Consider the following 12,926-nt stretch of genomic DNA (forward strand, 5'->3'; position numbering starts at 1 on the left):
CACTGGCCTAGGAGTCAGATACATCTAGGCTCAAATTTAGACTTTACCATTCTCTAGCCACATGAGTCTCAGATTGTTCTTCCACAAAATGTGAGTAATGGCAGTGCTAAGAGGATTGAGTGGAAAATATCTAGGTCAATGCTAAGTACAGAGTGATCTCTTAATAAAGGTTGTCTATTACTGTTGGTAAGGATGATGATGATGGGAAGTCAATAATTGAGTAAATTATTGTTTTTAGGAGAAACCTTAGTTTGAATTACATTACAATGTATATATTTGACTTGTTCATCTTTGTCTTCTCCACAGACTAGTAAAAACAGTCAATGAAAGCTTGTTGGATTAGATGGCTGGCTGGGTGGATGGGCGAGTGGATGGATGGGTGGATGGGTGGATGGATGGATACCATTTACCTCAATCTTAGTGGTAGATGCTGAAAACGCTTCTCAAAGTCTCAGTCTCCCTATGTCTAATAGTTCTCCCTTTTCCTATAACTGCTTCTCCAATGACCCCACCACAGGCCACAGGTGTCCACCCCTACCTCCTTGGGGTAATTGCCAAATTCAGCCTGCAAGGCAAGGACCGCCAGCTGCAGCAGTGTCTCATCATTGCAGTACAGCTTCTCCTCCAGAATGTCTTTCCAAAGCTGCAGATAAAATTGATGCCTTGTCTGGCTGTGCCTGGGAAAGAAATGCAGTAATAAGGGCCACTGGAATGCTGTGGAGGTGGGAGGTGGGGAGAAGAATACTGAAACCAGAGGGTTTTCTCAGTCTGGGAAGCAGGGAAGGGACAAAAGATGGGATACAAGCCAACAGAACCCAGAAGGCAATGTCAGTAAGAGGAGTATGGTTTCCTTTATACACATCATGCCACCTGCCATGAGTTGAGGGGTACTCTGTGCCAGGCACTTGACACAACCCCCACAGAGATGTTTGCTGCTGCAGTTCAAGTGAGAAAACTATGTTCAGATGATGTTTTTAGTAAGCAAAAGAATAAAGAGGCCATGACCCAACTCCACAGTCACACATAACGCTTTCCTCCAATCCTGATCACTGGGTTGCTGAGGAAGGGTCATACTGGGGCCAGGGGAGAACTTTGACTTTGAGTGTGCCGTGTTTGAAACAAAAGGGCAAGTTCTCATTTTTGTCAGGGCCCAAACTCTGATTTGCCCCTTTTCTGTCATGTTGAAATCTAATCAACAAGCTCAACCATGATGACACTTGTTATTTATACGTAATTTACAATTCACCCAGCACTTGCTACCCATTATTTATAATTCTAATGTCAGTCAGCACATACACAGGTCCCTTAAGGAAAAAATGAAGAATTCTGGAGCACTCACTGGAGCTGTGCACAGCAACTGACAAAGAACTTTATCCTCAGAAAGAGTGTGAAGGTATTCAAGGAGGTCTTCTTCTGGGGCTGTTCACTCCAGCCTTCAGGGGCTATTTTGCACAACCTGGTTTCATTGTCCAAGAAAAAGAACTCTCTCCCTGAAATAAAAGTAGAGAGGGAAAAGCAGTCAGAGAGGCACCACCCCTTTAGACCCACAGCCCTGAACTCTGCCCAGAATGTCAAACAAGAGACATCTGAGGGCAGGAGACAGCAGGAAGTAATTCCTCTGGACACCTGGCACCACAGGACCTTTTCTGGGTCTGTGAGGGGCCAGAAGTCAAAGACAAAGAGGAGAGAGTCAAAGAAGAGAAACTCAGCATCAAGAGGAGGAATGTGATTATTAATCTCAGAGAAGATGTCACTTAATAGCTGCTTTTCAGCTACCGCCATATGCAGATAAAGTGAAAAACAGATGAATGAGTATTCATTCCGTTCCTGCTGTGTGCCAAGCCATTAGCCTCAACTGGACCATCTCCAAATCTTCCCCAGGCATTGGCATAATATGGATTGAATGTTTGCACCTCCTTAAAGTTCTTACCCCCAAAGTAGTGGGGGTAAGGTGCAGCCTCTGTGAGGTAATTAGATTTATTGTGGGGCTCCCATGATGGGATTAGTGTGGTAAGAGGAAGAGACCAGGGCTCACTCTCTCTGTCATGTAAGGACACCATGAGAAGGTGGCCACTTGCAAGCCAGGACCAGAACCCCAAATCTAACCACGCTCCAACCCTGATCTCAGACTTCCCAGTCTTCAGAACTGTGAGAAATAAAGATCTGTTGTTTAAGCCACTTAGTCCATGATATTTTGTTTTAGCAGCCCCAGCAAATGAAGACAGGGCATGAGTCGAGTCACCTTTGCCTTCTGACCTGAATGTGGCCATCTTGGAGGCTCCAATCCAAGCTCAGGACATCAGCACCTCTATGAGGAAGGATGAACCAGCCCCTGCCACTGCAGGCACTGCCTCTGCCCCTCTGCCCTCTTCAAGGTGAAGCCTGACCCCCTCCCACTCCCTGCCCCAGCCCTGCTCTGCCCCATCCATACCCTTCTCCAGGCTTCACCCTCTCAGCCCAGAGTCACACAACAGGAGGTTGCCTGGGCACAGGAGTTGTGCCAAGTTATAGTTAGCAGACCTGTTAAGTGATAACCAGCCTTTTCTCTCAAAAGCTTGCATGCTGAGAAGACAGAAGGAGCTGCCCAGAGAAGTTCAAATAGCCTTCACCATGCAGCACCCAGACCTCTGCCCCTCTGCCTTCAGCTCTCTTCCTTTAGGACCACTTCTCCCCAAGATGTAGGCAGGTCTCCATTATAGTTTGGCTAGCAGAACCTCCTAGGTGGGTTATTTCCAAACCCCAGACTGGTGACTTCTGATTGGTTTACCCAGGACACCCCAGGTAAGTAGTTCTACTATGTCCACATGGAAGGGTCCAGGATGAACACCTGACTGGGAGAAAGCAGCCTCAGATAAGGGCAAGTTGGACTCAGCACAAGTACACTGGCTTTCTGTAGGATGCATGTTACAGATCAATAAAAATGAGCACTGGGTGTTATTCTATATGTTGGCAAATTGAACACCAATAAAAAATAAATTTATATTAATAATATGATGTTTCCTAAAGATTCTACTATTCACATTTTACAAAAGATGGAGCAAAGGTCAGTCCATCATATCAAAGCATAGAGAGATTGTTCTTTTTTATTTAGGAGAGGACTCTTTTGCTAGCCAATAGGATCCAACAGTAAGTTAAGAAGATTACTCACCATGACCAAGTGGTATTTATCCCCAGAAGCAAGGCTGGTTCAACACTCGTAAAGCAATCAATGTGATTGATCATATCAGCAAGAGAAAAAAAACAAGAACCAAATGATCCTCTCATTAGATGCAGAGAAAGCATCTGACAAAGTACAGCATCCATTCCTGATCAAAACTCTTCAGAGTGTAGGGATAGAGGGAACATTCCTCAACATCTTAAAAGCCATCTACAAAAAGCCCACAGCAAATATCATTCTCAATGGGGAAGCACTGGGAGCCTTTCCCCTAAGATCAGGAACATGACAGGGATGTCCACTCTCACCACTGCTATTCAACATAGTACTGGAAGTCCTAGCCTCAGCAATCAGGCACCAAAAAGAAATAAAAGGCATTCAAATTGCAAAGAAGAAGTCAACTCTCCCCCTTTGCAGATGACATGATACTCTACATAGAAAACCCAAAAGACTCCACCCCAAGATTGCTAGAACTCATACAGCAATTTGGTAGCGTGGCAGGATACAAAATCAATGCCCAGAAGTCAGTGGCATTTCTATCCACTAACAATGAGACTGAAGAAAGAGAAATTAAGGAGTCAATCCCATTTACAATTGCACCCAAAAGCATAAGATACCTAGGAATAAACCTAACCAAAGAGGTAAAGGATCTATACCCTAAAAACTACAGAACACTTCTGAAAGAAATTGAGGAAGACACAAAGAGATGGAAAAATATTCCATGCTCATGGATTGGCAGAATTAATATTGTGAAAATGTCAATGTTACCCAGGGCAATTTACACGTTTAATGCAATCCCTATCAAAATACCATGGACTTTCTTCAGAGAGTTAGAACAAATTATTTTAAGATTTGTGTGGAATCAGAAAAGACCCCGAATAGCCGGGGGAATTTTTAAAAAGAAAACCATATCTGGGGGCATCACAATGCCGGATTTCAGATTGTACTACAAAGCTGTGGTCATCAAGACATTGTGGTACTGGCACAAAAACAGATACATAGATCAGTGGAACAGAATAGAGAATCCAGAATTGGACCCCCAACTTTATGGCCGACTAATATTTGACAAAGGAGGAAAGACTATCCACTGGAAGAAAGACAGTCTCCTCAATAAATGGTGCTGGGAAAATTGGACATCCACATGAAGAAGAATGAAACTAGACCACTCTCTGTCACCATACACAAAGATAAACTCAAAATGGATGAAATATCTAAATGTGAGACAGGATTCCATCCAAATCCTATAGTAGAACCAGACAACACCCTTTTTTTTAACTTGGCCACAGCAACTTCTTGCAAGATACATCTACGAAGGCAAGAGAAACAAAAGCAAAAATGAACTATTGGGACTTCATCAAGATAAGAAGGTTTTGCACAGCAAAGGATACAGTCAACAAAACTAAAAGACAACCTGCAGAATGGGAGAAGATATTTGCAAATGACATATCAGATAAAGGGCTAGTTTCCAAGATCTATAAAGAACTTATTAAACTCAACACCAAAGAAACAAACAATCCAATCATGAAATGGGCAAAAGACATGAACAGAAATCTCACAGAGGAAGACATAGACATGCCCAACACGCACATGAGAAAATGCTCTGCATCACTTGCCATCAGGGAAATACAAATCAAAACCACAATGAGATACCACCTCACACCAGTGAGAATGGGGAAAATTAACAAAGCAGGAAACCACAAATGCTGGAGAGGAGGTGGAGAAAAGGGAACCCTCTTACACTGTTGGTGGGAATGTGAACTGGTGCAGCCACTCTGGAAAACTGTGTGGAGGTTCCTCAAAGAGTTCAAAATAGACCTGCCCTATGACCCAGAAATTGCACTGTTGGGGATTTACCCCAAAGATGCAGATGCAGTAAAACACCGGGACACCTGCACCCCGATGTTTCTAGCAGCAATGTCCACGATAGCCAAACTGTGGAAGGAGCCTCGGTGTCCATCGAAAGATGAATGGATAAAGAAGATGTGGTCTATGTATACAATGGGATATTACTCAGACATTAGAAACGACAAATACCCACCATTTGCTTCGATGTGGATGGAACTGGAGGGTATTATGCTGAGTGACGTAAGTCAGTTGGAGGAGGTCAAACATTATATGGTCTCATTCATTTGGGGAATATAAAAATTAGTGAAAGGGAATAAAGGGGAAACAAATAGTGAGTGGGAAATATCAGTGAGGGTGACAAAACGTGAGAGACACCTAACTCTGGGAAATGAACAAGGGATGGTGGAAAGGGAGTTGGGCAGGGGGTTGGGGTGACTGGGTGATGGGCACTGAGGGGGACACTTGGCAGGATGAGCCCTGGGTCTTACGCTATATGTTGGCGAATTGAACTCCAATAATTTTTTTTTTAAAAAAGGAGAGGGCTCTTTTGGAGTTCTGTGGAGAGCTTTGGGGAGAGGACACCTCCACCCTACCCCCAGCTTACCTCCACCCATGGCACACTGAATAACACCCGGGCTCCTCCCATTGGGGATTAGAGAATAGAACACTGAGATTAGGACCCCTAAGTAAGATCAGCTGGCAGAGCCAGGGGTGAACCTGGAAGCCCAGATGATCCCAACTCTGCCTCCTTGCCATTATCCCACACAGAAGCTAAAGGGCTTCAGCAACAGCAAGGCATATTTGTGGAGATGGAAATAGGAGTCTCTTAATGGAAGGGCAGAGATGGGGGAAAAAGGAAGAAGGCTTTCTTTCAGCATCTTTATAATGAATTCTTAACTTAAGCTCCAGGGTGAGGTGCCGATTTTCCGTCAGTCCTGTATGATTAGATGGAAATTTTTTCAAATTTTTTATTGTGGTCAAATATACATAATAACATATTTATCATCTTAATCATAGTTAAATGTACAGCTCAGTACTATTAAGTATATTAACACTGCTGTTGCCATCCAGCCCCAGAATTCTTCATCTTGTAGAACAGCAATTCTAAACCTATTGAACCATACCTCCCCAGGCCCCTCCACCCAGCCCCTGGCAACCACCATCCTACTTTATGTCCCTATGATTTTGACTAGTCAAGGTACCTCACACAGGTGGAGTCATACAATATTTGTCTTTTTGCAACTGTTTTGTTTCACTTGGCACAACATCCTCCAGGTTCATCCATATTGTAGTATATGCCAGAATGTCCTTCCTTTTTTTAAAAAAAAGATTTTATTTATTCATGAAAGACACAGAGAGAGAGAAAGGCAGAGATATAGGTAGAGGGAGAAGCAGGCTACCTGTGAGGAGCCTGTTGTGGAACTCGATCCCAGGACTCCAGGATCACGCCCTGGCCGAAGGCAGATGCTTAACTGCTGAGCCACCCAGCCTTCCCAATTTCCTTCCTTTTTAATGTGGAATAACATTCCATTATGTATATAGACCACGTTTTGCATACACATTCATCTGTCAATGGACACGTGGGTTGCTTACACATTTCAGCTATTCTGAACAATGTTCCTACAAACATAGGTATAAAAATCTCTCTTGAAGACCCTGCTATTGGGATCCCTGGGTGGTGCAGCGGTTTAGCGCCTGCCTTTGGCCCAGGGCGCGATCCTGGAGACCCGGGATCGAATCCCACGTCGGGCTCCTGGTGCATGGAGCCTGCTTCTCCCTCTGCCTGTGTCTCTGCCTCTCTCTCTCTCTCTCTGTCTCTGTGTGTGTGTGTGTGACTATCATAAATTTAAAAAAAAAGACCATGCTATTGATTATGTGGGGTGTACGCACAAAAGTGGAATTGCCAGATCATGTAGTAAATCTGTGTTTAACTTTTTGAGGAACCACCATACTGTTTTCCACGTGGCTGCACCATTTCATATTCCCACCTACATGGAAATGCTTTCAACATTCACTTATCTGACATCAATGCTTTGAGATTGATCAACCAGATCCAGCACATTGCAGAAACCCACACCATCTTACACACACGATTCCATTATAATCTTCTGCACTTCCTTGACACTTTGCAATGAGCACTTGAAGCATTTTCCATGCTAACTGATGGTCTAAGTGTGCAAGATGAAGCATCCCTACCTCAAGCAATTTTTTTCGAAGGAGTAGTGTTCAGATACCCAGATATTTGGGTTATATGAAGCACCAGGCCAGTTATGGGCTACCCAGGAGCCACTTACCTTTCATATAAGCCAAGCCAAAGTAGGTGAGCTCTCCAAGGTTGATGAAGGACATGACAGCACTGAAGATTGCTCCTGCTGTTGACATAATGTCACATTTCACCTCCAGACACTGCCCACTCAACAGCACTACACAGAGGTCCCTGAGAGCCAAATAGGATTTCCCTTTTTTGGTCTGAAAACAATAAATATTATCGATTGTAACAATAACTACAAGATATGGAGTCTTTGCTGTGGGCTCTCTACTGTGCTAAACACTTTATATGTATTGTATCACTTAATGACAAACAACCTAAGAGATATGTACATTAGCATTCCTATACAACAGCGGAGAGATGTGTTTCAGAGACAGTGAGGGGACCTGTTAGTAGTAAGGGGTGGTAAGGATTGCAAGGGACAGGTGCCAAAGTTAGTAAGAAGCAGTACTAGACTCAAATCCACACTCTCTGCCAGGCTCCACAGGGACCGTGAAGGCTGGAAGGCAGGTCTAAGATGCCTCTCCTTTGCTGAAATTCCAGCTGCCCCTCAGGCTCCACCTTCTGGGTGGGCTCAAGCTGGTCAGGGTCCTCAATCATGGATCCAGGTGTTATCCCTCTGAATCTATCCCTCCAGGGACAACACAGAAGAAGGAACAGAGGTAGGTACAGATCCAGTGAAGAGACAGGCTAAGGGGATTGCTCTGAATCAGACATTGGTCAGCAGAGTCACGTGCAAAGATGAGCGGCGGTCTGCCTTCTCGCTTCACCCTGCTTAGATTAATTTCAGATCTATCTGTCTCCACAGCCCCACCCTGACCACAGTTGCCACCGCTCAGCCACGCAGAATGGCCCATTCAAGGAGAAGAGGAAGAGCTGGAGGACCAGGAGCTGGGGTGCAGCTTGGCAGAGGGCTGTAGCAGCAGTCTGGAGGAGAGAGCGAGAACCCCACCCCCGGGGCCCTCCCAGCCTGAGGCCCTAGTCAGTAGTCAGGAGGCCTCCAGGCCTGCCCAGCAGGGTGGTTGGCTCAGCACCCTCCACCTCTGCCCAGTTAACCCAGCACTTACCACAATCGAACCAGGCAGATGCAAAATCACCAGGGCCTCTCCAGCCAGCAAGACGAACTCCGGCGTAGAAAACTGGCAAAAACACCCAGAGTCACTCGTGGTACAGGAGAGAAGTCACATTCGAGGGGGTCTGGTCACCCCCAGCTCTGGGACTAGGCTTCCCCTCCCTTCTTCCCCTACCCATTCTCCCTTCCTCAGAGTCTGCAGGAAACAGGCTTCAGGAAAAGGGGTTTAAGCTGGGCATCTCAAAGCAGATGTCTTAACAGCAGGTACAGGATTCTTGGTGATGTCCTAGCTATTAAGTTGGGTGTCCCCTTCATTATATGTTTCATAATTCTCACATCATTACCTAATCTTTGGTATGTATGAAAATTATAAAACACATTATATGATACAAATATGTTATATGTCAGAGACGTTTTAAAGTAAAAATATCTTTAGATTTAGATTAGATGAGACATTTTTCTAGCTCTGTATGTTGAATCAATAACATGCATGGGCAGCTATTCCCAATTTCACATTTTTCGTACCATACTTGTGATGGGGAAGTACTTTCATACCTGTCATTAGTTAGACCCAGCCATCATCCTGTGGAGTGCATATTCTCAACCCATTTGGCAGGACATGGAGGCCCAAGAGGTTGGGAAACTCTCCCAAATCTAACACCAGAGAGTGTTAGGATTGGGTGGGGCCTACTAATGTGCCCCTCAAGGGAACAAACAACCAGACTCCTGTTTCAAAAGGCCAGCCAGTGCATAACTTGTGTCCTGAAAGAATCTCCAGTGGCAGTGTCCTAAGTGAGTGATCATGAAGAAAAACCAAAGAAGGCAAAAAAAGATCCTACTCCCTGACCCTGTGTATATGCCCTGCAAGCTCACGAGAACATGAGGGGGGCCTCAGAGGGCAGTGGGGGACGGTGGGAAGTGTGGGAGCCCAGAGCCACAACGCGGAGGACGTCCTGAGGCTACTGTAGGCTCAACTCATCTCCAATTGGTTAAGGATCTTTAAGCAAATATCTCTGTGACAGACAGACAAAGACTTTCTGGGGGCATCTAGGTCTGATGTTCCCAAAGGAAAACAGAGGCACACGCTGAACACCTGGCAAGGACAGCCTCCTGGGTTAACAGCCTGCCCTGCAGGCGCTCATCCCTGCCCCAGGGGACCCTAATCCCCTCGCGGTCACTGAGGGCTTGTATGGTCACTAAAACAGTTTTTCAGCTAATGTCAGTGTTGTTCAAGAAAGGATGTCTTCTAAACATTGGAAGTGGCTCTGCTGTCTGATGGCAGAGCTGCTTCTGGCAGCAGGTGCACCCTGAGACCTTCCCTGATCTCACCCTCTAGCATGCGCTTAGCAGGGTAGACCCTCAGTAGAGACCAACCTGCTCACAAGGAGACAGGGTCCCCGGAAGCATGAGCACACTGCAGGGGCCACTGGACATCTGTCCCTCCTGTCAGCCTGGACATCACAGCCAGGGCAGGATGCCTAAGTACTCCACAGCCTCTACTCCACACACTCACCCCAACCCTATCACCCTCTGTACCAAGTGCAACAGGGAATCTCTCTTCCTCTGCCCCACCCACACCTTTGCTCCCACCTTTTGCCTGCCCAGAAGGCACCTTCCAAGTACATTGGGCCCTCTTATCACATACCTTGTTTTGCCACCACCCCACATTGATAGTTATGAACATCCTGAGTGGTGGGACCTGACATCTTCAACCTTCTATCCTATACAGTGTCTGCTACCACAAGCCCACTTGATAAACTCCTATTGCCCCAGATTGCAAATGTCAAGTTGGTTTTAGTTTAATTCTGTAAATTTCAACCCAAGGAGCCTACCCACCCCCCAGAAGACCCTGCCCATTTTCAACTACTGTGTCAGCCACACATAGCGCCCCTCTCAAACCTCTTTGGAGAATGTCCTTTGGTCTTCTTTTGCTCACCTTTCCTTTTCTTTGCAAAAAAGCCCTTTGAGTAGCAGTTGCTGGCTGTGGGGTTTCTGCTGCCACAGAGAGAGTGGAACCAGAGCTTAACCACTGTCTATCCTGAAGCTCTTGGGGAACATCAATTGGAAGAGCACTAGCCAGTGGTCAAGAAAGGGAGAGATAATGAACAATGGAAACAGCCCACCACATGCAGGTGCTCAGCTGGACAAGGTGTGTCCACTACTTTACCTTTGCCCCAAGCCTATGCGGAGAATTACTGTATCCACTTTTCTAATGAGGCCACTAAATCTGCAGAGCCACAGGAGCGGGGTGGGGTTTGAGGTGGAAAGCCACAGTCCATTTCCTCCCTGCCCCACAACACTGCTTCACAATGAGCACAGCATCACTGTGCTCAGGACACACAGGTCCTATGACTTCAGCTCCTGAACACCTTGTTAGGGTCACTGGAGGTTCTGACTTTCCTGCTTGGAATTTTAGATATTGTTCAAAACGTTTTCTCAGTTTTTTTTTTAAAGTACATTATTTATGGAAACAGAAAGAAAGCTATTTTCATGGAGAAAAAAGAGAATAGGGTTTTAAATAGCAGGAAAAATCACTATGAGATGAACCCTACAGCATCTTGTCAAGGCCTCAGGTGTGTATGTGACATCAAGTATCACCACAGCCCTTGGCTGAACCAGAGAAGGACAAAATATCAATATGTAAAGAAATAAATACCCAAGATTCAAAATTCCTAATGTTCCAGATGCGGGAAGATATAGTCTCATGTGGGTTTTGAGCAGATCTAAGCATCTATGTTTGACTGATTCTAAAACCAACCATTTCTTTTCCCTGACCCAAGCACTCTGCATCTCTCTCCCTCTGTTCCTTCCTTTCTCTCTCTCTCTCTCTGTCTCAACTCTGCCATCGTCTTGAGAATAATCCCAGGCTAGCCTGCTGGTGATGAGCCAGTGCTCCCCCAGATAATAGCCAGCCACCCCCAGAGGTGAAGCTACAGCTGATCACAGATGCATGAGGGCATCCAGCAAAGTCCAGAAGAACCTCCCAGCTGAGCACAACCTTTTTTTAATTTCCCAACTTACACAATCAAGAGTTAAATAAACCATTTTTTAAAATATTGTATGTATTTATTTATTTGACAGAGAGAGAGAGAAAGAGCACGAACTGGGGACGGGGGGAGGAAGGGCAGAGGCAGAGGGAGAGAAGCAGGCGCCCCTGTGAGTTGGGAGCCCGACTCGGGGCTCCATCCCAGGATCATGACATCAGCCAGAGGCAGACGCTTAACCGACGAGCCACCCAAGTGCCCCTAAACCATTATTTTTAGGCATTATATTTTGTGGTCATTATGCTGCTTTGTGAGGCAACAGGTAATCACAACAATGTGGAAACATGTTGTTTTACATAACTAAGCCTGAACTCAATTCCCAGAGACAGAATGGCCCGACAGCACAGCTGCCATACAGCCCCCATCACCAGTTGGCTGTGTACCTGCTTAAATGTGTTGTTTTTTCACCTTCCAATGGAAAAGGATCAGCTTTTTCTGGAGAAGCAAAAGGTTTCACATCAGTAATCAGTAAAGAAGCAAGATACAGCAGTCCCCACACGAATGGTCCACACACTGTACAGCTTGCTGCTTACCTGCTGACAGAGAGGCTGTGATGACTGTGTGCTGGGGTGCTCAGCCCAGGCACCAGGGAGCTCTGCGTCTCTGTGCTTCTTTCTGAAACTAACCAAACAGCACAGTGGAGGGCATGGAAGAGGCGAAAAGCATGGCTTTCTTGAATCAAGCAGACTGAAGTGTGGATATCAGCTGTGTAACTTTGGCAAACTTACCCTCTCTGAGTCTGTTTGCTCATGTGAGAAATGGAAATGACAGTTATAGTCAAGGGAGCTTTTTTTTTTTTTTTTGGAGGAGGAGGATGAAGAAAGATAAAACCTAGTGGCAGAGTGCCTTGCTTCAGAGACAGCAAACAATAATATTGTTTTTAATTCCTTATTTAAATTCAAGTTGGTTAACATATACTGTATTATTAGTTTCAGAGGTAAAGTTTAGCGATTCATCAGTTGCATATAACAGCCAGTGCTTATTACATCACGTGCCCTCTTAATGCTCAGATTCAGTTGAAGAGTAGAGAACAGTGGAAGATTTGAAGAGTATTCTAAAATCCATTCCTTTAACACAACTAGAGCAAGAACAAAAACAGTCTCTTAAAGATTGCTTTTCTTCTGCTCCACCTAGACACTAATTTAAAAAAACTCTTTTTCTTATGCTGTGTATTGAAATTTGTTTTATCAACTTGGACACTTAAAACTCAATAAAAAAGGAGTTTATGTTTGATATAAATAATATCTTCAGATGAAGCTTTCCTCAGGACACAGCCCCTTCTCTCTGGGGGCTCCGTGGAAGAGGGGAGCTTGCATGGGTTTTCTCAGCTGCCACAGCATGAAATCGTCCGGTCCACTCAGGACAGGAAACAATGGGAATGCCTGGGATGCTGTACCCACCTCTGCAAGGGTGCAGACGCTCCAGGGCCCATGCTGCTGAGTTCTCGCAGCTCTCCTGATGCAGCCTATTCCTGAGCAGGTAGCTTCTGTCCTGCTGCATAGGGGAGCTTTCTTCCACAACTCTGCTCTCCACCTGAAGGTC

The 12,926-nt window shown here is 45.4% G+C and overlaps 1 protein-coding gene across 1 annotated transcript in view; it reads right to left on the bottom strand.

Annotated features, from left to right (window-relative positions):
- The window catches only part of FRMPD2 (FERM and PDZ domain containing 2), a 113,279-nt gene that overhangs the window by 61,620 nt on the left and 38,733 nt on the right, over nucleotides 1-12,926 (bottom strand). The window contains 7 exon segments of the mRNA XM_055344977.1: nucleotides 539-677; nucleotides 1,340-1,486; nucleotides 7,290-7,468; nucleotides 8,336-8,407; nucleotides 10,277-10,412; nucleotides 11,918-12,005; nucleotides 12,785-12,917. Of these exon segments, the coding sequence (XP_055200952.1) occupies nucleotides 539-677; nucleotides 1,340-1,486; nucleotides 7,290-7,468; nucleotides 8,336-8,407; nucleotides 10,277-10,412; nucleotides 11,918-12,005; nucleotides 12,785-12,917 (894 nt within the window).

The sequence above is a fragment of the Nyctereutes procyonoides genome, unplaced genomic scaffold (assembly GCF_905146905.1).
Source record: "Nyctereutes procyonoides isolate TBG_1078 unplaced genomic scaffold, NYPRO_anot_genome, whole genome shotgun sequence".
In the NCBI taxonomy this organism is placed as follows: Eukaryota; Metazoa; Chordata; class Mammalia; order Carnivora; family Canidae; genus Nyctereutes; species Nyctereutes procyonoides.